The sequence below is a fragment of the Ctenopharyngodon idella genome, chromosome 2 (genome assembly GCF_019924925.1).
Source record: "Ctenopharyngodon idella isolate HZGC_01 chromosome 2, HZGC01, whole genome shotgun sequence".
Classification (NCBI taxonomy): Eukaryota; Metazoa; Chordata; class Actinopteri; order Cypriniformes; family Xenocyprididae; genus Ctenopharyngodon; species Ctenopharyngodon idella.
This window is the reverse complement of record NC_067221.1, coordinates 34,439,066-34,464,363: the sequence shown is the minus strand read 5'-3', so window position 1 is coordinate 34,464,363 and position 25,298 is coordinate 34,439,066. Positions and strand designations below refer to the sequence as shown.

The 25,298-nt window shown below is 37.6% G+C and overlaps 1 protein-coding gene and 1 long non-coding RNA gene across 35 annotated transcripts in view; one reads left to right on the top strand and one right to left on the bottom strand.

Moving 5' to 3' along the window:
• The window catches only part of LOC127495712 (NACHT, LRR and PYD domains-containing protein 1 homolog), a 158,867-nt gene that overhangs the window by 72,425 nt on the left and 61,144 nt on the right, over positions 1–25,298 (bottom strand). For 7 of the 34 annotated variants that reach the window (XM_051863042.1, XM_051863033.1, XM_051862783.1 and 4 more), the window contains exons 4-13: positions 13,790–13,868; positions 12,392–12,496; positions 10,626–12,270; positions 9,468–9,548; positions 9,233–9,304; positions 9,004–9,141; positions 6,327–6,479; positions 6,025–6,105; positions 5,803–5,891; positions 193–254 (exon numbers count right to left, since the gene is read on the bottom strand). The exons of 23 other annotated variants lie outside the window; for them this stretch is intronic. In XM_051863042.1, the coding sequence (XP_051719002.1) occupies positions 193–254; positions 5,803–5,891; positions 6,025–6,105; positions 6,327–6,479; positions 9,004–9,141; positions 9,233–9,304; positions 9,468–9,548; positions 10,626–12,270; positions 12,392–12,496; positions 13,790–13,868 (2,505 nt within the window). Of the gene's footprint in view, positions 1–192; positions 255–5,784; positions 5,892–6,024; positions 6,106–6,306; positions 6,966–8,557; positions 8,972–9,003; positions 9,142–9,232; positions 9,305–9,467; positions 9,549–10,625; positions 12,271–12,391; positions 12,497–13,789; positions 13,869–25,298 lie in introns of those variants that run through there. 4 more of the 34 variants (XM_051863051.1, XM_051863105.1, XM_051863115.1 and 1 more) reach the window with 4 other exon arrangements.
• Positions 21,509–23,420, top strand: LOC127495983 (uncharacterized). Its single transcript, XR_007925221.1, has 2 exons — positions 21,509–22,510; positions 22,919–23,420. It is a non-coding gene; the product is annotated as an uncharacterized LOC127495983 (long non-coding RNA).

Genomic DNA, 25,298 nt, shown 5'->3' with positions numbered 1-25,298 from the left:
GAAGGGAGGGAGGGAGGGAGGGAAAGAAAGAAAGAAAGAAAGAAAGAAAGAAAGAAAGAAAGAAAGAAAGGGAGGAATCCTCTTAATGGCACAGCCATTTCCAGTAATTCATCAACACAGAAATATCACAGACAAAAATAATATAATTGATATAACAAAAAAAGAAACTTCTTCATGACAGATGCTACTCACTGACTGGGCTGACGATGATTCAGCTTTTAATGATGAGTAAGACACAGAATCTGAACTCTCTCCTACAGCCAGACAAAACACAGTTAAAATACTAGACCAGTGGTTCTCAAACCTGTCCTGGAGTACCACCAGCCCTGCACATTTTGTATGTATCCCTATATGGGGTTATTCAAAAACTCAACGTTTAAGAAAATCAGATCAGATCGAATGATTTAACTGTCCCTTACATTTCTGCCTTTACATTTCTGCTGATATATTCAGAATGGTTGTTTGCAATCAATAAGTGGCTTAAAAACACTGAAAACAAAGCCACTGAATATTTAAATAAAAAGACTTTTCATTATCTGATTTCATCAATTCAGTGCCTAGGGTTAAAAATATAACTCAAACCTACACTGAGATTATTTTCTGCATTCTCGATCCTAAAATTAAAACAAATCAGAGTGCTATTTAAAATTGACTTTGGTAATTTAAATAATTTAATTAAATTGACTAAATCAAAGTAAATAAAACATAGTTCCCTTTTGATACTGTTCATTCGCATTTTGTCAGTTTCTGACGCTTTTGTGGAAAACTCAGTTTTTCTCTGAATAGACAACTGCCTATTTAAGTCATGCTGAAAGCCATTTTCGTCAAAATGTTTCTCCTTCAAGTGCGAAGATCATCTCCTCACTACTCTGAAAACAGCAAGATAAGAAGCCTTTCTGCTCACCCCAGCAGCGGATTAAAGGCACTTCATCAGCCACAGCTGATTAAACGCTTCTCCCCTGTGGATATCTAGTGAAAGTCAAAGGACCAAATAACAGTGGCATTTGTTCCAAAATGTTGCACGGTTTTAGCAGGCCAAGCTTCTCCTTGCCATGGACGAGAGTGGTCCTGACACGACAGCCTTCAAGGAGCTGTGCAGCGTGACTGACCTCACCCTGCACACCACTAAGTCTACAGCCCAAGCGATTGGTCATGCCATGGCCAATTTGGTGGTCCTCAAGCACCACTTTTGGTTAAACTTACCAGATATCAAGGACGCCGACAAAACAGCTCTCCTTGACTCCCCTGACGGATTTGATGAGCATTTTAAAGCGGCCCAGAAGACTCTGCTGCTTCAAGTCAGGAAAAGGCGGAACCTGAGGTGATGCAGCGTTTCCATCCAGCTAAACGCTACCCATTTCCCAAGCTCCAGGGACCCTGCCCTAAGTTAGTGCTGGATCCTGAGCCGCCCAAGCTGCCCTGATATTTCAGGCACAAGGAGGAGGAGGCTAAGTCCCACAGAGGCCGGACCACCCCCCAAACGTATATATGTGGCTTGGGAAGCCACTCCCGGCGTGTCAAAATGGGTTTTAAAAATAATCAAATGGGGTTACTTGCACTAGTTCGCTCGTAGACCCCCACTTCAGGGGTGTGACTCACACATCGGTCTCAGACATCAAAGCTCACATCCTCCGAGCCGAAGTACAAGCTGTGCTAGCAAAGGGCGCTGTGTAGGAAGTCCCCACTGCCCGCAGCGAGTAAGGCTTTTACAGCTGTTACTTCCTCATCCCCAAGAATGATGGCGGCCTCAGACCCATCCTTGATTTAAGATGCCTGAACCACGCTCTGATAAGATGGCCATTCAGAATGTTAACTTTGAAACAAGTCTTCTCGCAAATCTGCCCAGGAGATTGAGTTTCATCAGTGGATTTGAAGGACGCATACTTTCATATCCAGATAGCCCCCCATCACAGACAGTTCTTGACATTTACATTCGAAGGGGTGGTTTACCAATATAGAGTCCTACCATTCGGACTGTCCCTAGCTCCTTGCACCTTTATGAAATGCGGCCCTCTCCCCCTGAGACGGATGGGAGTATGCATCCTGAATTACCTTGATGATTGGTTGCTCTTAGCCCAATTGAAAGGAGGAACTACATGAGCACAAATCTCTACTCCTCAGCCACTTGGAAAGTCTGGGGTTCAGGATCAATCTGAGCAATAGCTCGCTGTTCCCCAGCCAATACACCTCTTTCCTGGGGGCAGTATTCAATTTGTCGCAAATGCGGGCCTGGATTTCACTGGAACGGTCCCTGAAAATTTAGAGACTAGTGGCATCATTCAGAGTTGGGGCAGCAGCCTCCTCAGTAGTTTACTTGTGCCTGTTATATATGCGGCCACTACAACACTGGTTGAAGGCACAAATCCCACCTTGAGCTTAGCGCGAGGGCCACCTCATTCTCAGGATGACCCATGGCTGTACCAAAGCCCTGATCCCCTGGAAATCGCACAATCTGTATCAGCTGGGAGTAGAACTGAGCTTGTATTCCAGAAGGAAAGTAGTCATGACGGATGCCTCCGAGATGGGTTGGGGTGCCTTATGCGATGCAGCCAATGACGAGCTGGCACATCAACTGCCTTGAAATGATGGCAGTACTTCTAGCCTTCAAAGAGTTCCAGTCAGAACTCTCAGGGGGCACCATGCCCTGGTCCGATTGGACAGCATGACAGTGGTAGCCTATATAACCCTGCCTTATATCGCCTTGTAGTCCAAGACTGGTTGCCCACTGATGCTAAGCAGGGTTGTGTCTGGTCAGTACCTGGATGGGAAGACCTCCTGGTAAAACTAGGCTGCTGCTGAAAGAGGTGTTAGTGAGGCCAGCAGGGGGTGCTCACCCTGTGGTCTGTGTGGGTCCTAACGCCCCAGTATAGTGACGGGGACACTAAACTGTAACAAGCACCGTCCTTCGGATGAGACGTTAAACCAAGGTCATGATTCTCTGTGGTCATTAAAAATCCCATGGCACTTCTCGTAAAGTGTAGGGGTGTAACCCCAGTATCCTGGCCAAATTCCCTCCATTAGCCCTTACCAATCATGGCCTCCTAATAATCCCCATCCTTTAAACTGGCTCTATCACTCTCTCTCCTCTCTACCTACAGCTGGTGTGTGGTGAGCGCACTGGCGCCATTGTACTGTGGCTGCCGTCGTATCATCCAAGTGGATGTTGCACACTGGTGGTGGTTGAGGAGAGACCCCTGATATGATTGTAAAGTGCTTTGGGTGTACAGTAGTACATATGAAAGCGCTATATAAATGCCTCATTCATTCATTCATTGATATAAATCATCGGGGGGGGGGACCTCCTTTCCCAAGCGGAGAGGTCAATTTGGCATCCCCAACCCAAGTTGTGGAGCCTTCATCTGTGGCCTCTCGACAGGAGCCATCGCATCTTCCCCGGGAGGTCATGAACATGATCTCTGAGGCTAGGGCGCATTCTACCAGGCACCTTTATGCCCAAAAATGGTCTATTTTTTTCTGTCTGGTGCTCATACCAGAAAGTAGACCCTCTGTCTTGCAAGATCATTTCTATTCTCTCATTTCTACAGGAGTTGTTGGACGGCGGATGCACCCCATCCACACTCAAGGTATACGCAGCAGCTATTGCTGTGTATCATGCTCCACTAGCTGGCCAGTCGGTTGGGGAAGCACAATCTGGTGATCAGGTTTCTCAGAAGGGCTAGGAGGCTATTGTCCTGAGGGCACTTCATGGCCCTCTGTTTGAGTGGCCGACCTTCTGCCTCTCTCGCTAAAGGCCGCCCTGTTGCTGGTTTTGGTGTTCGGTGGACGCTTCCTGCCTTGAGATTGGGCCCAATGACAGCAAAGGCATCCTTACACCAACACGAGGCTATGTGCCTAATGTCCTTTCCACGCCCTTTAGAGCACAAGTCATTTCACTCTCTGCTCTCTCCTCCGCTGAGGGCAAGCAGATGCCTCAATGACTTTGCCCGGTTCGGGCCCTTAGGGTGTATATTGAGCACTCTAGCCAGTTCAGGCAGTCAGAGCAGCTGTTTGTGTGCTTAGGAGGCCACTTGAAGGGGCTACCAGTTATCCCACTAGCTTATAAGTCCTTCAACTTGCACTGCCCTATTGGGGTGAGGGCCCACTTCACCAGGGGAATGGCCTCCTCTTGGGCTTGGACTAGCGGCGTGTCCATCGTTGACATTTGCGGCCGGTTGGTCCCTGCTGTCCACCTTTGCCAGGTTCTATAACCTAGACGTCTCTGCTCTTCAGATTTTGTCTGCCTAGTCAGTCCACATCTTCGGGGGTTTTTCTGGTGGCATCATGCTCTACAGCAGTGGTCGCCAACCCGTCGATCGCGATCTTAATCACTGTCCCAGTAGCTCCCGAAAATAACAGAAATATGAGTACAAAAAGACAATACAATTCTCCAGTGTCTGTACTGTATTTTAGTATTTATTTTTCTGTTATTTTCAGGAGCTACTGGGACAGTGATAAAGGTAAATAGTCCACATCATGCCTGAGTCTGTAAACGGCGGTTAACAAGAGGCCAGAGATGCTGAAAATGGACGTAAAGAGGAGAAAATTCTGTAGCAGGCAGAGCAGCTCACCATTCACAATGCTCAAAAAATGTAGAAAATATAAATATTGCATTGGGGGTGAGGGGTTATATGAATGTATCTCTGAAGGGAACTTACTGTCTTCAGAAAGGTTTTGATGGCAATAGTCATTTTATTTTCCTCTTACCTCCGAATAAAGTAGCTATTTATAAGTGCAGTGCTGCTTTGTTTACAGCAGTAACCAAGGAAACGCTGTATCACTGCTCTTCCATAAGCGCCACCTGCTGTCAGAGAGTGAATTTGTGTTTCATTTGTAAGTTTTTGTTTCATGCTTTTTTTGTGTGTAGCACATAATTTCACAAAAATAAAGTCAGACCATTCTGTTTTTAACAGAATAACAACTGCTCATGCAACATGTGTAGCATCTTTGTTTGGTTCAAGATTAAAATACAGTGGTTACCTCTAATTTAAATTAGCTAGATATTTTTGTTTATAATAATAATAATAATAATAATAATAAAAACATCTGCAACCAGTATTGGAATCGGCCAATTTGCTTGTAAAAATAAATAAATAAATCAGAATCTGAATTGGCCATGAAAAAATACTAAATACAATCTAGGCTGTCTTTTCTATCAATTCTTTAATAGGTAGATCTTGTCTTTCATAAAGGTCGAGGTCAGGGATCTTGGGCTTAAAAAGGTTGGTGACCACTGCTCTACAGGCTCCAGTTCTGGACCCAAGCCGTCTTGTCAGACACATTTTAAGTCCCTACCTCTGATAGCCTGCCATGGGGTCCTTGTCATCAAGTGCTCCCAGGCTAGAGGCTCGCAGGACAGCTTCCGTTCTGTGCTAGTAACACAACACTATTGGATTGCGTTCCCCATAAGCGTCAGAGATTGACAATGCAATGTGAGTGAACCGTATCAAAAGAGAATGTTCTGTGCAGGTGCACAGACATGAACCAATCTGGCTTCACTATACAGAGAAAAACAGAGTTTTCCCCATAAGCTTTAGAGACAGACGCAATGCTCGTTCATGTTATCTCAGGGAAACAAGGTTACATCAGTAACCGGAACGTTACTTGCAACTTAGCTAATTTATTTATTAGGAACTAAAATATTAAATGGTTTAAACAGAACAGTCTAAAAAATTTTTTTTTAAAAATTAAAAGACAAGCTACCACAGAAAACATCTGTCACCACTTGTGGATCTTCTAATGTTTACGACAATGGACAGGAGAGGAATATTTAAAAAGCAAACAAACCTTAAACATTTTGCTTACTTTTGCTGTCACTCTTTTCTCTCTTTATCTTTAGCTCCACCTTTGTGAATCTCTTTGCATCTGGCTGAATAAACATGGATTTCCTCCAGCTAATGAGAATAACATTCAAAATGGATAATGATTACCCTGCAAAATTATTATTTATTTTCTGTATGTCTACAGAAAAATAATATAAATATTGAAATAAAGAAAAGACTTAAGAAATGTATAATAAAATCTTACACAGTCATTATCCAACCCATCTGCTTCAATGACTGCTTCAGGGACTGGATTTTCAACAGGAATTTATTTCTGCTATTTATACTGAAATACATTTTTAAATAATTAACTACATTCATTTTAAAACTGTAAGAGCTTCTGGTTTACATGTACAATGTACAATGGCTAGGGAAAACCTAAGGTTTTAAAGATAATTAATATCAGTAATCAAGTGGAAAAATCAATCAAGTTATTTTTAAGTCAAATTTTCACAAGTAATAAGAAAACTGCATAAAACCTACTTACATTTCCAGATATTGAGTTACCTGAGTTCAATCAGACTGGGACAGTTCTGAATGAGCGACAGGATATAGGGGGCCAATATGTTAGTCAGACTTGAAACCTGTAGACAGACTTTCTTCAAGTCAGACACAGATTGCAGGAACGTCAACAGACGAACTTCTTCTTCCTCAGCACCACTTAACAACAACAAAAAAAATAATATGTATTTTTGACATGCTGGTTCTCAAGCACAAAACTTGAGATCTACATCTACATAAGAATCAAACTAAAAAAACAATTAATAATAAATAATAAACACCAAATAAATTGATTCACTTATTGTGATTTAAAAACATTAATGACATTTTTGATCTTCAAACTGTCACTCTGCTGCTCTGGTGGAGATGTACTCCCTTGTCAATTCAATTAAATGAAATTTATACGAAAATTAAAAAAAAAAAAAAAACCTTATACAAAAAAATTGATGGTTTTCTAAAATGCTTGGCATGATGGCAAATGACAGCAATACTTAACCCTAAAAAGGGCAAGACCATAAAGAGACATCAGAAAATTAATTTATTGCTATTTTCCATCTTCTTAGGACACATATAATACAATTCCATGATTTTTTTTAAAAAACATGACTTTTATTTTTGATTTTAATGTTTGTATCACCCACGTCACGTTGCCCGTTTGGGGGGTATAAATCAGTTGAAAACAGAATGCATGTTTGACAATGGGTGTTACAACATTTTAGCCACATTTTTAAAACTATTTATTCTCTCATAACTTAAACTAAACATTCTTTGTAAAATTATGTTGAACAATAAGTATAATGCCTATTTATGAATATATTGTATAATGCTGTATAATATTTAATACACAAATTTCTAGGGCCTATAAATTATCAACATGAACAAAACTTTGAGGAAAACCTGTTGTACACAATCTACTTCATGCCTTCTGCCCTCTGATTGATAATTCAGACTTTTTTTTTATTAAATAAAGTCTTTCTTGCACAGAAATCCTTAATGATTTTATAAAGTAAATGTAAGATAAACATTTACTGTATTGAAGCAACTTGGGTTTACTTGATTGTTCATACACCATTTTTTAATGTTAAATATTAAAAATTCTTTTGACATTTTTTCATGTTAATGTAAATGTCAAATATGACACAACAGTCTTTTGGGGAACATTTATTTGTCCATCTCCCAATTATTATTGATTTGCAATGAATATATATGCATATTGCATATATATGCCATAAAAGCCTATTGTATAAATATGATACTCAACAAAAAAACACATATGCATGCATATAGTATATATATAAATATATATATATATTTGTTGAGTATCATATTTCACACACACACACACACACACACAGGTTTGCTATCTTTGTGAGGACATTCCATAGGCGTAATGGTTTTTATACTGTACAAACTGTACATTCTATCCCCCAACACTACCCCACCCCTAAACCTACCCATCACAGAAAACATTCTGCATTTTTACATTTTTAATAAAACATTGTTTAGTATGTTTTTAAAGCTATTTTAAATATGAGGACTCATGAAATGTCCTCATATTTCATGTTTTATGTCGTAATACCAGTGTAATACCCATGTCATTATACAAATTTGTGTCCTCATAAATCACAAAAATGCGCACACACAAACACGCACAAGTGCACACACACGCACACATGCACACATGCGCACACACACACACACACCGGGCTTTTATGGCATATATATGCAATAATATCAATAATAATTGGGAGATGGACAAATATGTTCCCCAAAAGTCTGTTGTGTCATATTTGACATTTACATTAATTTTTAATATTTAACATTAAAAAATAATGTATGAATAATCAAGTAAACCCAAGTTGCTTCAGTACATTAAATGTTTATCTTACATTTACTTTATAAAAATCATTAAAGATTTCTGAGGACTTTACTTGATAAAAAAAAAGTATGAATTATCAATCAGAGGACAGAAGGCATGAAGTAGATTGTGTAAAACAAGTTTTTCAGCAAAGTTTGGTCGTAACGATAATTTATAGGGCCTAGAAATTTGCGTATTAAATATTATACAGCATTATACAATATATTCATAAATAGGCATTATACTTGTTGTTCAACAGAATTTTACAAAGAATGTTTAGTGTAAGTTATGAGAGAATAAATGTTTAAAAAAATGTGGCTATAATGTTGTAATACGCACTGCCAAACAAGAATTCTGTTTTCAACTGATTTATACCCCCAAACGGGCAACGTGACATGGGTGATACAAACATTTACAGGCTAATTATGAAAAATGTAATTCATAATTCATATTCACAAAATTTCAACATAAATGTAATAAGCTAACACTCAACAACAACTTTTTAAACATGTAAGTCCTCTCCAAATATTGTAAATATGTGAAATATATCAACTTTTATCAGGTTAGAAGGTTAGTAGATTTCCCACTACAGGGGGTCATGCTGTTTTTAAATGCTGCCCGTAAGCTAATCAAAAAATTTATGAACAAAGTCAATATATCTAAATATTCACAACAAACACCCTTTCAACATGAAACCAAGAAATGAGATCCAAACTTTCCCTGACTCTCCCCACAGCCTCTCAAATGTTTGTATCACCCACGTCACGTGGCCCTGTTTAGGGTTAAACGTTATCTGAAAAAAGAAAGAATGAAGCATCCACTCACAAATATCTGTAACTGTACAATGCCCGCTCTTTCTGCAATTTTACCCACTTGATGGTGGAAATCAATGAGTCTGGACAGGTTAGAGTTAATTCTGTTTTTAACGATGTTTCTGTGATCACTGATGAGCCAACAGACAACCTGAAGTAGCCAGAGATATGAACAAACATTAGTAGACAGCACTTTATTATGTGACAAGTGAGATAAATGATGGCAGTCATGGGCTTCTTACATGATGTCTCCATTTTTGACTGACACAACCTCTGGGCAGAATACACTTCCACTGTTTTCAAGCATCTTTACACTGGCAATAAAAAAAGGTATATAAAGTGCATTACTGCAATTGGCATTTGAATATTACATAATATTACATATTACATAAAACACATGAAAAATACTGAATAATTGAATGTGGTAATAGCTGATTTCTTTTGTTCAATGTTATTCTGAAATGAAAAATACTTTACATCAGTTTATTCAGAATCTTTCCTTTCCCAGCAGCGGAGATCAAACCAACAACATCATCTGAAATGCGATCCATCTTTAACCTTTGAAAGTAGAAAGAACACTGTATATCAGGTATTTAATACTCATTTTACAGCACTTGAGATCAAGAATGGAATTCAGTTCCTGTGTTGCTTCGTGACATGAAATGCTTGATAGTTTGGCTTCTTTTGGAACTATTTCTGTTGGCAAAGGAAAATATATGCTAATTGCTAACTGGCCAAATTTCCAATAAAATGCAAGTAATTCAATATGAACTTATTGTTCACTGACCTAATCAAATCAAATTAATAGCCTATGTCATGTAAAATAAGTATTACAAGCAATTTCACTTGATAAAGCCTGCTGTAGTACTAATCAGATTACCTTCAAGGCTGATCCATATCAATGCTCTTATTCAGTACTACAGCACTGCATTGCTTGTGTGATACTGCTTACATATTAAAACCTACAAAATATGACATTACAGTTGGAGCTTCAAAAGTAGCGAATGCATTGTGATTGCAGTAAAGAAATGTTCAAACAGTAATATTTTTAATTGTTATTTGATAATTGTTATTTGATATTGTTAATGTAGGTATGCTTTGCATTCCCAAGAGGGCAGCCTTCATAAGCCAGCTCCAGGGGGTACACAAAAAGATTTAGAATTAGGACCAGGGTTGGAAATTAACAGGAGGACACTAAAATGAATAAAATAGGATATGGGGGCAGAAATGCCCCTGTAATGCTCCTGTTTTTTATAAAATAGTCCTATTACACAAGCAGGAGAGCTGTTGCATATGTGCTATTGCAAATGTGATATTTTATACAACAGTTCAATAAACAAAGTTATTTTTAAGTGACAGCAGAACCATTGTGTATCTCTGAGCAACACAGTGGTGTTTCGTCGCTGCAGGGTTTCCCAAACCCCATCCCCCCGCCCCCGCCAACCTTGAATGTTTCAGTGTATTATTGTAATAATGTCCACTTTACATACAATTTCGAGTGTTATCATAATAATATAGTCTTTGGTACACATCTTTGGTTTAATGTTGATGAAGGGGTACTTGAGGCTTACTGGTCAAACATGTTTGGGAAAGTTAATGTGTCAGAACAGGCACAAAGTCTGAACTTTCACTCACCACAGCTCTTTACAGCGGTACAGTTCAGGCTGAAGCATCTTCAGATTATCAGATGTTACATGGAGTTTCAGGTTTCTGATGTGTTCACAGCACTGTAAACAGTACTTCAACACCCAACAGTCTGTCATTTTCAGTGGAATATTAGACAGATCTATCAAAATCAAACCTTCCAAAACTTTCTCAACAAAGCTCTTGTCATGGAGCTCATAGAGACAATGGAGAATGAACAGCATGTGTTCATTTTGATATCTTGGTGAGCACTGATTGAGCCATTCCTTAAGCTGGGTTTCTATGTTGATAGAGACAGCCATGTTGTGCTTTTCAAAGAATGAGGGGATCCATTCTTTCTGACAGAGACCACAGAGGAACAGAATCACAGGCTGCAGAAGCTTTGCATGTCTTACTTCTACATCCGCTATTGAAAAGTCTCTATCAGACCAACAGGACAAAGCCCATCCTCTCTCTACAGTGTGAAGCAGCTCTCTCACTTTCCTCTGGGACTCTTCTTCATCCAGAAGGACATAGTACAGAGCGGTAAAGAACTCCTGAAAGCTGAGATGCATGAATCTGAACATTGTCTCCTGGTGGATTCTTCTCTTAAAGAGGAAGTTGCACAGGAATGGACTGTAAGCAGGGTCTGAAACTGTTTCTTGCAAGCTTTTCTCTTCAAACAGCACTTGCTGTTCCAGCATCCCTGTCTCTGCCAGCTGACCCAGACTCCTCAGCAGGGTCGGGACGGACCTGCTCAAACCCTGGCAGTGAATCTTCAGTAGAGTGGAAACAAAGTCAACGTAGATGGAGGTGGTTGTTTTCAGTCCACTTGCTACTGCACCAAATTTGACCCTCTCAACGATGATCCGACAGATAACAGGAATGGAACAGGTAGTGAAGAGGGTTTCATTTGCCATCACAGAATAATATGCTTTAATGAAGGAGAACTTCTGAAAGTACTTCTCCACTTCCTTCTCATAAAAGCCCATGATCTCAGTGAAACATGACTGTCCTTTCAGCAGCTTGTTCACTGTCTCCTTAGTTCTGGTGGTGACCAGCAGGAAGGATTCGGGCAGGATATGACCCCTCAACAGGGCACAAAGAATGACCTCAGGTGGGGCTTCCTGAAGAGGATCAGCATATGGTGACAGTTGATAAATGTCCTGTGTGAGTCTCAGTTTATCAAATCCGTCAATGATGAAAAGCACCTTCTCTGGTGACTGCTGTAACATCTGTGAGATCTGATCAGATGTTAAACCACAATTGTAGCTCAGGAGCTCAATTAAGTTCATCTCTGCAGAAATACACATCAGTTCTTCACACCTCAGATAGAAAACTAGATTTAAAAAACTAGCAGAAATTGCTTCAGATGCCCAGTCCAACATAATCTTCTGTGCTATGGTGGATTTGCCACTGCCAGAGTTGCCTTGCAGAATGATAGTTATCGGATCATCAAACAATTCAGACATCAGAAACATCTGAAACAATTCAGACACAGAGATGATCTTAAAACTGCCATTTGCATTTTTTTGCATGATCACTGGTTCAGTATACATGGCAGAAAATGTCTCTTGTTCGCCACACAGGAAGCTCAACACATTCTCATACTTCTTTTTGACTGACAGTTTATACTGATGTACAATATCCTGAGCTCCTAAAGGAAAAACAGTTGATTAACCAACAATATAATTACACTGATTATTTATCATTTATATCGCTATTTCTTTTTAGAAAAAGAAAATTGTGTTAAGCAGATTAAATACAAGTGTCCATACCCAAGTCTTGTCTCTTATATATTTCTCTCGATCTCTTCTTCATATATTCTGGTTTAGAAGAGTCACTGGAGTTAACAACTGCACCTGATGTTTGTGTGATGGGCTCTAAAAAATATTCAGGACACAAGTCAGCTGAATTAAGAACAGCAGTGAAAAATGTCAAGGCAGAGCATAACGGCTTCATGATGAGAGTATTTGAGAGGAATCAAGTTGAGTGGGATATCAGGTGTTAGTCACTGTGATTTTGCCAAGCAAGACATGTTCCTGGATATTTTGTTGATCCTGGAACAACATTCCAATCTGAAATTTTAGTCCTAATCCTATCCCTACCCCTAAACCTAACCCTACCCATAACTTTTCCCTAAAATGATAGGTGAATAATACTTCTGTGTAGAAGTAGATGGTGTAGAATGTAGATGTAGAAGCACCTAACCCTGGTTGGAAGCCAAAACTTGACATAACCTGTAAACATGTCACTCAAATCTGATTGCTTGACTGAAATGTTGTTGAACATGTTGTACTTGGTGAAATCCCATCCACCATCAGGGGTTATTCTGGGGTCTGTAAATGGATTAAAAGTATTGAGTCTAAAATCAAACTCACACTACTAACTTATCTACCCAGCAAACTGGTGAAGTGTGCCTGTTTTCAATATTAAAATACTTTCTTCCCAGTTTGCCAGTTTAATTTGCAGAAAACTATATAGTTATTTTGGTAGTATTCTCTAAACTCTAAAGAATGCAGTCAATACTGTAGATCACCAGGCTCCTCTGTTTTATAGGAGTTCAGTGTCACTGTATAAACTGACACCTCACAATCTAAAATATTATAATTATATTAAATCTATATTAAAACTAGACCAAATTCTCTCCCACAATAGTCACTATTAATAGATGTGTTTTTGCTTTTAAATTATTACTGTGAAATATTTGTGCCGCAATAATCAAATATTTTACATAAAACAATGCAAAACACAAGAAATCTGACTGACTCTAAGCCCAAACCATATTTAATTCCATATAAAATCCAATTAAAATTCATCTCAGTATGAATGGTCAAATCAGATTATTAAGCATTTTCTTTCATTATTCAGGACACATGTATGTAACGTCGTTCAGAGTGGGATATTGTCAGAAGCTGTGTCCAAACACACTCATTTCAGCTCACTTTTTCCCCACAAAATGAACTGTGACATTGAGCAGTAAATAGTGAATGCGTGTTTCAGACACAGTATGCACAAATGTTTAAAATGCATATCACTATTACAAGTCATTCTATCATGAGTCAGTTGATGTAATGACAAGCAGGAGCAAAATTTCCAATTTCTGTGTTCTTCAACTGTTGATCTACTGGCATCAGAACAGGGGTCTCATTTTTAAAGTGAAAATATGGACCTACCTGTCATAGACAGGCTGTGTGGAGTCAATTGTTGGCAGTATTCAATTGTTGGCAAGATTTTTTTGAAGCCATGAGAAATCTTAAAAGACAAACAAAATGGATGAGTGTATTAAATAGATCAAGTACAAGAATTGCACACAGTTACAACCTCCTTTTTGGTTCTCTTCCCTGTCTGCAAGCTACATTATATATGGTCATTAATGAGCCAAGTACAGTGATGTACTTGGTAACTACAGGCTCATGATGCAAACCTTGAAAAGTGTAGGGTTTTTATTACAACGTGTATGGACATAAAGATATTGAACAGCCATTTCACCAATATTAAATGATAAAAGGCAATATCATTTAACAAATGACTTAGAATTTACTTTTTCCACAATAGGCCTACATAACATTTGTATGCAGATACCTCCATAATAAAATTTTAGTTTATTTAGTAAGATATTAGGCATTAGATTGTTATCCAACTCTGGGATGCACCAAAATTTCATCTACCGAAATTTTTTGGCCAAAACAGCTATTTTGTGTTTCGGACCAAAATGGTTTTGGAGGGCAATTTGTGCTACGCCACTGCTGAAGACTCAGGCAATTTAGTTGAATAATTTAATAACCGATGACAAACAAAGCAGAATCCCAGTTAAAGGAAATAATCGGAAAGGTACAATTATTCTACATCTTATATAAAGGCATAGGAATTTTAACATGATATGCTGATAATGGTATATAAATGTCTTAATTTATTCCATTATTTCTTTTGTGGTCTGTACATATAGTGAAACAAATGAGAAGAATAATATTTTGTGTTAAACAGCTTGTTTTTTAAGTCAGTGCTTAAAGTAAAGCTGTTCTTAATTTTCATTGACGACTGCAGTGTTATATATAGAAATATTAAAGACTGTTAATAATTTTAATTATAGGCTTATAATTCATTGTATAATAGACCTAAAAAAAAAATGTTTAAAGATGAGCTAATAGCCTAATCTTTTATTATCCTCAGAGCATGTCAGTTATGCAGTGATGCGATATGAAATTATTGCAGGGCAAATATATTATAATATTAATTTAATAATAAAAGTAGCCTAAACTAATAGTAATAATAATAGACTAGAAGAATTTAACAGGCCTGCATTAACTGGAAATGCAAAATCCTCTTAATACTGCCCATTTTTGATGCTTTTATTTTGACAATATCTCTGGTTATCATCGATACATGATCATCGTCTGTTGACGCAACCCGGGTTATTGCTGGTTTTTTCGTGTTTTTAATGGCTAAATGGTTATATTTTGTCCGGTTTAATTGTGTTTATTGCTATGCCATACTTTATTTTGCTGTAGCCTACAGACGAAGTTAATACACTTAAAAGTCCAGTTATGGATGACGAGAACAAAAAAAAGTCAAGTTTTTCAACTTCTATTCTCTTGTCTTCGGTTTCTGGCCTCGTAGTGATGTGAAATATGAGCGGGAGTTTACACGGGGTGATTATTTTGACTTTATTTTGTATTTGAGCTGCGCGTCTTGGACGCGGCGTCCGTCAAAAATAGGCGAGGCGCCTTTCTTTAGCAAAGCGGCGCGGCGAGCCGCTTCTGGGACGCTTCTAAAACGCACCGCGGCGCGGCTTGTGTAAACACGAGCATTGACTAGAGTGGCCGCGTATCAGCTCCGGTAGCCGCGTCGCAGCCGTATGGCGCCGCAGACGCGTGCAGTGTAAACGAGGCTTTAGTGTGTTTAACGTTAGTTAAATTTCTGAAAACAACGAGTGTTTTGTCACTGTAATATTACTTTGGTCACAATAACGGTACCAAACACGAGAGACGCCAGAACGTCAATATGGTTACCAAGTTGTCAATCATCGCATTTTCGAGGGTGAGTCGTGTTCTGTACACACATATAACGATAATTTAGGAGATTCACTCCCGTATTTAAATGTGGTTGTCACTCCTGAAACTTACAGTGTGTACGTGTCCTGTTTGTTCTCAATTGATATTGTTCAATGAATCTTACTGTACTATGTAGAAGAGTATTGTGAGAAAGAGATCGAGTAAGCGAGTTTATTACCTGCATTCAGATTTAGCATTTGTTCATAATAAAAAAATCTGTTTAAATGTCCGCTGCAATATCTTGTTAAGGGGTTTTCCCGTGACTGCCAGTGCTAGTCAAAGCATTTGTCAGTTGCGTCTTGTTCCGAGTTCATAACAATTGAGTCTTTTCAATATAAAAGTCTTCGCTTCTGACTGACAGACTCATGAAGACAGTCTTTGCCGCCATCTAATGGCGTAATAATGTAACTTCTGTAACTGTTCACGGTCAGGGACTATTTTTTTTCCGGCGGAAGGAAGGCTTTTAGTGATTTTACTTCATGAAAGTTGCATTGATAGATAATTTTTGGCTTTAATATTTGTATTGTGTGGTAACCGTTTTATAAAAACAATAAGGTACTCGAGGCTAGTGCTGTATCGTGAATAAGTCACGGCTGAAAGGGTTCCGCTTCGCGTCGTGCCTAACAACGCCCTTCAGCTGTGACTTATTCACGATACAGCACTAGCCTCGAGTACCTTATTGCTTACTTAATCTATAGTTATATAGTTTTACATTAGATTACAATTTCTGTACCTGAAAATCTCCTGTTTAAGCCATAACCTGAAAAGCACTGTTTATTTCATTTGTTTATTCTGTTGTATTTATTTGTGCTGTTACTTGTAATTTGATTATTTGTTCCTATTTTATTACTTACTGTTTACTTGTCTAACAATATTTAAAATTTAAGTGAGTTAATCTAGTAGCTTTTGGTGTCATAACTTTATTTATTAAGGTTAGATGTATCAAAAACAATGAAAACAATAACTAGGCTTATTTTATAGGCCCCCTTTTTTTCTTTTGCTTTATTATTTTTTTATTGTGGGGCCAGTGAAAATTTTGGCAGGGCAAGTAAAAATTAAAAAAACTCCTATATATATATATTTAGTATCAACTCTTATTTGTATGTCTAATATGTCAAAAACACAAAACTTTTCTTGTCTCGTCACATTCAGTTATGAATTACATTAATCATATATTAATTAAATAATTGCATGTTTTCAATTCAAAACGGCAAAATTTCATAAAAATGTTGAGTAGTTTGCATCACTGGATATTACTGTAGGTCGCTGAATATTTTAATCATAAAACAGTCGTAAAATATATCATGTTTAGCTAGTTAGAGGGTTTTTTCTGGCTTAAAATGTGGCAGAGTTGGTAAAAATCCTGGGTCCCTGTAGAAGGAAATTTTGTACATTTTGAAGATATATTCATTAATCTGTTGCACTTTGAGAGTTCAAATGAAAAGCTCCAACCCATGTTCAGTGTGCAAATTGAACAAAGAAAAAGTCTGTGCATTGACTTGTACCTGAATCCACTGTTAAAAATAAAACATCCACCCGCCAACCGCCCAATGATATTCTCTGATTTAGATATCTGCACCTGATCATCACATTACAATTATTCAAATTCTCAGTGTTAAGCATGATGATATGGTAACATATCACACTGAAGTAGGCTGCTTTTATTTAATTAAAATAGTTCTTCTGTGGCTAAATTACATTTCCTTAATGGCCTAAAAACAGGCTTTTTCCCTTCAACCTTAAATTGTCACTGTTTCATTACATCATTGTTGGAAAACACTCTTATCAGAATAATTTCTGTTAGTTAAGCTTGTGTATATTTTTAGTTAAAGCTGTTAAGTTACAAAGCAATAACTCATGAAGGGTTTTTCCTTTGTGTTTTATATAATGACCACTAGGAGGTGCCCTAGGCACGTTTTCCTTGATTTGTTTTTCCCTCAAGAGAAATTGTTCAGTTGAAAACGAAAGTAAAAGAGTGACGCACGTTTGTTGCGTCCTACCGTGAAATGAGAGTTCTGTGTCTTTATTAAAATAAACACATTAATGATTTATCTCTCAACCACCTGCAATTAATTGGAATGTTATTTTTTTATTGCTTGGCCCCAGTGTTGGGGAGTAGTTAACTACATGTAGCGATGCTACCAACTTAACTACATTTTTCAGTTGCTTGTCAGCAGCTCAGTTACTTTTTAAACAGTGTAACTTTTCCAGTAGTTAACTACTTTTTCCAGCAAGTAGCGGTGTAGCATGACCCAAAGCAACAATCCGGTTTTGCGTTCTGACGAGCCTGAAATGCATTGAAGCAGCACAGCGACTTACTAGATCACGAACTAAAATCGTTAAAATTGTTAAATCATGCATCTTGCGGCTTTACAGTTCACCGAGAAGAGATCGTCTGATGATAATGTAACGGACAGGAGTGGGTTTAGCCTATACTTCACACGGATCGATTAGTAAAGGTAAACGCTGTCTGTGTCGAAGACTTCAAGCACATACAGGTGAATAATAGCCTTTTTAAATTGATTGTCCTGCTTTATTGCAGCCTATATCAAATGTATGCAAACTATTTTATTACAGTGGTGACCCGCCATAGTTTAATCTGTCCCGCCACAGTTTTATAATGAACCTAAAAGATCACTTACGTTATGTTTTGCGTCATTGCATTGCAAAGCATCCGTCAATTGAACAGAAAACAAGCGATATAGCTTAGTGCGCTTATCACACGGCAAAGGCTGATCTAATATAATAGGTTGTGCGGGTTTCATAATGAAATGCACCATGTTCACGCAAGAAGCGCATGATTAGTGTTAAAGATTCGTTAAAGCTTCATCGCTGCGTGTGCTGTGAGTTTAGCCTGCATTTTTCTGTGTATCCAATTTAAGTTGCATATATTTAGGGCCAGTCTTGGTCAGTCTATTCTTAAGGCCTTTGCGACATTAAATTGCGAAGATCTTGAGTTTTCACTGAAGAGCGTGTCTGTGGCGGCCTGACAAAGTTTGATGTTTCGCCATGAAACAGGAAGTTGTTGTAACTTGGGCATACAATGTTGGATCTGCCCCAAACTTCACATGATTTATTAGAGTCCTGGCCCGAAGAAATCTACATGGCAATATTCAGTTACAGTCATAGCACCACCTGCGGGTAACAGGAAATGACATGTTTTACACTGTGATTAATTCCTCATAGAGATTTAACCAGAACCACATCATACATGGTCAGTCTAATCTTAAGGCCTTAGCGATGTTATATTGCAAAGATCTTGAGTTTTTGTTTGAAGGGCATGTCCGCGGTGGCCTGACAAATTCTGATGTTTCGCCATGAAAGAGGAAGCTGTTGAAACTCAGGCATACAATGTCCAATCTGCCCCAAACTTCACATGTATGATAAGAGTCCCAAACATACTAGAAACATATTAAATCATGCAACACTTGGCTAAGTGCTAATGTATCCGAATAACGCCACAAAACAGGAAGTTGTTGTAACTCAGGCATACAATGTCTGATCTGCTCCAAACTTCACATGTTCGATAATAGTCCTGGCCTGAAGACATCTACATGGCAATATTCAGTTACAGTCAAAGCGCCACCTGTTGGCAGCAGGAAGTGTGGCATTTTGAAATGACTTTGCAATAATTCTCCTGTATTTACTCGCTTACATGCATGTTGCCCACTGTTCACTGTTTTCCTAAGGCCAACGGGTGGCGGTAAGCCTGGGTGTGAGGGCCCTTTCATCGCTGCTTGCAGCTTTAATTATTATCCTCTTGGATTTCCTCTGTTTATTAGGGGTTCAAGCGTGTAGCGCTGAAACCCTATTGTAATTGTTAAATTTTCCAAGGATCAGCATTCTCCCCTAAAAGTGATCGGGCAGACCAAACCGTAACTAGTTAGAAGTACATGCTCGGTTTTAATATTATTTTAAGGTAGAATTAAATGAACTAGCTTACTCAGCATTTTGTTCGCGTACCCCCTTTTGTCACCTCAAGTACCCCCAGGGGTATGCGTACCCCAGTTTGGGAACCACTGGGCTATGTCATTGTAGAAAAAAAATAATAATAAAAATAAATAAAATAAAAATAAAAGTAGTTTCAATGTAGCTACTTTTTGATAGTACTTGTAGTGTAGCCAGGGGCATAGTTTGTGGGGGGGATGGGGGGGAGGTAACCCCCCCAAATATTCAAATCCATAAGTTATAACCCCCCCAATATTTCAACATGAAAATCACAATAGATCAAATGGAAAATATGTAGAATTAATTTATTTTGTAACAATAATTTTGTTCCTAATCAAATATGAGTTTGTCATAATAAATTAGACAAAAAAATACTCCCCGTCCATTGAAGGAGGTATGAGAATATTGTGTAATAGCTAAGTACACTACACGTATATTTTAGCTAGCTAATCCATTGCAATTTAGCTATAACTATCAGTGTAACTGTAACCAGTTACCAAAACAGCCGTCTGTTTTGTTAGTTCATTTTTCTATAGTCTGTAATTATCAATGACAAAATTATTCACATCGGTGTTTGTTTTCTTCCTAAATTAATCTGACTTTTGAACGAATTGGCTGAATGAACGATTTAAGTGGCTCACTCATTAAAACGGCGAATCGGTTTCAATTTTTAACATAATTTCTTTCTTTTTAGAATCACTGTTATGTTAGAATTTGATGAAAGATTTTACATAAATTTCATAAAGTTATGAAGTATAGATAGATAAAGAAGAAATAAATTATCCAATAACACTATAAAACAGATTATTTTTTAATTAAAAAAAATAACAGGCAGCATACCAACGTTCAACCCCCCCCCCCATGTTGAAACCAAATCTACACCATTGAGTGTCGCTAACTACTTTTTCAGAAGGGTAGCTTGACTGTAGTTTAATTTATGAGTAGCTTGTAGCTTGTCAAACTACAGTACATCTCTATCGAACGGTTTGACAATGGACACAGGCCGGGAACCCGCAACAGAACTGTGTCGGTGCACACAGAAAAATAGGGGTATCGTTTCTGTACCTAAAGGTACATATGCCACCAAAGTACCCTGTAAGGTACAGAAAATGATCCTTAAGGTGACAAATTTGAACCTTTGTTTTAATTTAAAGGTACAAAATTAGTTCTGACAGCAAAAGGTACACAATTAACAAGCTTAAGGTACAGGCAAATTTTGCAGCAAATCAGAGATCACAAAATCTTCATTTCAGAGAGATGTTTATTAAAGTAAAAAAGGCTGGTAAATTTCCATCCAATTGTGAATGTCTACAGACAAGTTTCATTAATAACTCAGCTGGGATTTCAGCTAGTCTTTATATTGCATTGTTTTTATGCAAATTATAACTGGAGATATTTACAATATCATATCAGTGTAGGATGATGATATCCAGGTCTATTCAGATACCAAGAATATGGCCTCTTTTACACACTGGTAAATTGCTTGTGAACAGGGCCTTTTCAAAAATACTGGTAAAATTTATTTTGTGTGAACAGCACATTTACCAAAAAAATAAATAAATAATAAAAAAATAAAGTCGTTGACTGTATTACTTTGTGGAAAGGGTTTATCACTCTCACGTGATTATTTTGAAAGAACATTGTTTCATAGCAACCAGAGCTTTTAACGGCTGCTAAGATGACGCAATGACTTTACCAATCAGCCATTGGCTCTTCTATTTAGAAGGCGCGATATCTACTTGCCATTGCGTTGCGCAGTGCACGTTCTTTCTCTCATGTGTGAAATGAGCGAAAATTTCGGTTAATTGTCCATCTTTGTCGAGTTTTCAGAAAATAATTGAAGCTGGAATACAGATTAAAGAAGAAGAGGCAAGGAAATTCAGGGGTAAGTAACCGAATCTTGATTTTTGTGTTCATGGCATGCTACTGTTAGCTATTGATAACGTTTACAAGCATAACTTAAACTATCGTTAACTAAACTAAGGACGTTATGGCTTGTTGCTAGTTCGGTTACACACAGTTATTTTAGTTATTTTGTTCATTTAGTCAAGTAAAGTCGTGTAAAATGCTTCCACTTGCCATCGCCGTTTAACGTTAGCCTATTTAGCTGCAGATTTGGGCAGTGCAACCCAATTTTCCCGCTTCGCGCCGTCTGCTGTGGAATATCGATATCTGCTCAAATTAAAACATTTTTAAATTCAGCAACAAAATCTTACATGACCTGTTCCATAAATGTTTTTTCTTATGCTCAAACAGCATTTAAAAATATTTCTTCAGGCTAGACCATCACGTCTTGCTCAGCGTTTTTATGCTGCCTTCACATGCTATCGGAGTTATGGTAAATATTAGTAACTGGTTACTAATTGGTCATGAACACACTCTCAAATTAAAATTTGAGTGCGACGAGCTCCGTTTGCTATAGAAACAGCGCGCATGACACTGACTGTTTTTATAGCAACCGGAGGCCGACGCTTCAGTGGCAGCTGCAGTGAATGATAACTTCATTAGTCAGGGATTGGTTTTTATTTAGAAGTTTGGGCTTGTCTGCCTTATTGCGCGTTGCTCTTTCTCCCATTCATAAGTAATATAAGCGCACCGTCTTGGGCTTATCTTCGTTTAGCTAGTAGGCGTTCATAGAGTTAAGCTAAACTTTAATTTCCCACACATTTGGGCACACTGAAGTCTGTCTGTGTTTTACAGTTATTCGTCTATGACTGTTGTAATTTTCCGTGTTTTCAGAAAATGACAGTGAATGTTTGGCTACCTGTTTGATGGTTCCTCCAAAAAGCAACTAAAATTTCAACAGTTTGTATGCCAATAAAAGGAGAGTGAAACCATTGTTTAAGTCGCTCAGTCTACGGCAGAACTCCAGCCTCATCCTTCCACTGATCCACGGTAAGGGCAGTATTATGACGGTGCCGTTTTGGTAAATGTTCAACAACATAAAATTGTATACATTTTTATGTTATTATAAGAGTTTGTCTGCTCATTTGTATATGTGGGGTTTTTTTTTTGTTTGTTTGTTTTTGAAAACGGTGAAAAAATACTAGATATTGTCTGATTATTTCATAAAAATCTATACATTTATTTATGCAATATATTGATGCTGTCCATTGTTCAAGAGCCCATAATAAGAAAACACTGATGTAATGATGGGTGTTTTTTTTTTTTTAATATGTAGCACTGCCCTACAATAAAGGCTATTTAAATGAGAACCTGTGTGAGCACCTTGGAGGTGAATTGTTTATTTTTATGCAATAGGGTCAACCCGCAATTGGTTACTGATATAATTTTGTGTTGCAGTGTTGAAGCAGCTCACAGCTCACCTGTTGTGACTGTCATTCCAACCTTTCCCAAAGATGTCCAGGCAAGCCTTGACATCAAGGAACCGTGTTACACAGTGCCAATAGTATGCAACGAAATAAGAGCAATGTATGAAGTGATGGCATAATACACCCTGTAAGTATAACCATTATTACCACCTTTGCTACTACAACTGTACTACTTAAGATCAATTCCCAATCTATGAAGACTGTTGGGCAAAACCAAGAGACTGATTTAGAGTTTGTTTCTGCCTTTGTACTAGGTATCCAACTAATGCAGTTTATTCAAGTCAAGGCACTGATTATGAAATACCCTTTCCTGAGAGATAAGGAGGGAAATGGCTATGTAAGTTGCATTGTTTTTAAGCCATTGATTAATCTCTGTCTACATAATTGCACAAGATATTTTTATTTTACCTTTACTTGCTGGAATATGCCAAATAGTCAATTTTTTTTTTTTTTTTTTTTTTTTTTTTTTTTTTTTTTAACTAGCACACCTGGCACACGTTTCTAAAGTGGAAATTTAAAGCAAAATGGCACCACTTGTCAGCGTAGCATATGTAAGCCCACTGATATATGCATAATTTATTTTTCAACTTTTAATCACTTTCGTTTCATTTAGTGCAGGACAATGTAAGTCAGATATTACAGACATTTAAATATTTTTTGCATACACTTCACTCTTTCACTGACTGAACACTAGGTCTCATTGTTCATGCAGTTCAGTGTATTTTTTTTTTTTTTTTTTTTTTAAATCTAAAACACCTTGTTCAATGAGTGTGCAGACTTTTCACATATCTGTCTCTGTCATTATCTGTCAAAGTCTAAACACTATCTGTTTCTGTTGTTCTGACAAAGGAAACTTATACTGGGGAGAATTCAACGTCTGTCCAGGCCCATGTGAACGTTCTACAAAGTGAGTATCGGAAGACGCATCCAGACATCTCGACTGTCAAAGAATGCATGGCACGAACATTCTCCTGGAGACGTCGAGAAATCATGAATGGAATGTCTGTGGAGGATGTAGTCAAAAAGTACCCATACTTAAGAACACCTGATGGAGTGAGTATTGAAAACGCCTGAATGTTACAAGGAAGCAGAGTGAGTTTCACTAGCAAAGTGACTGTTTGGACAGATCAAGTATGTTCTTAACATTGATACCACATGGATGCTTTGCAGTAAGATCTTGTCCTTTGATTCACATTTTCATGCATATCGTGTTAGAGTAGACAGTGACTGGATTTTGCTCAAACCTGGAGATGAGTTGGACCACACATCGCTTGACACATATACAGTTGATAAACTGTATGTTGGATTGAGATTTTATATAAATGCTTGCAGGTTTTTGGCAAGGTCATATGAACAGGATGCTTAGTGTACAAGTATTAATAGAGAGAATTGTTGCCCCCCCTTTATACCTGTCATTACAGTCATACTTAAACCAAAAATGAAACTTGCCATTTACTCACCCTCATGTTGTTCCAAACCTACATGAATTCTTTCTTCAGTTGAACACAGAAGATACTTTGAAGAATGTTGGTAACCAGACAGTTGATGGTAGCCATTGACTTGTTTTTTTTTTTTCTAATATGGAAGTCAATGGCTACCATCAACTGTCTGGTTACCAACATTCTTCAAAATATCTTCTGTGTTCAACTGAAGAAAGAATTCATGTAGGTTTGGAACAACATGAGGGTGAGTAAATTACAGAATTTCAAGTTTTTGGGTGAACCGTGTTTAATGCAAGTCTTCTGTGCAGATTTTTGTCATATGGGACAAAAGTTTAAGAAAATAATAAAAAAAAAGGGGATAGGATGTGTTAAAATGCTTGAGAGTTTAGTATTTAAAACTGATGAATGAACTGCTCATTGGGCCCGATGCTTTCAGTTTTGTATTTACAAGGAATTGAAATGCATTGTACATGTTCATTTGAAATATTTTTTTTAACAGGTTTAATACAGAATATCCAGTATATGAATTACACTTGAGTTGCTAATGTTCTGTATTTTATACTGTTTATATATTTATATATTTCCCGTTGTGAAGGAATTGAAACATTCTACATGTTAATTGAATTTTGTTAATGTTGGGTACAGAATATCCAGTATAAGAGTTATAAAACTGAATTGAGAATGTTCTGTGCTTTATACTTAGAATTGTTACTTTTGTGATTAAAAGAAATTGTAAAAAAAAAAAAAAAAAAAAAAAAAGAGAAACACTGGGGTGAGTAATTGATAGAATTTCTATTTTATGAAATTGCGGGCTAGCTTCAGAATTATAGCACAAAACTGGGAATACATAAATAACCTTTTTTTCCTCTTTTTTTTTTTTTTTTAACTGTGTCACTAGCTGTCTTCCTC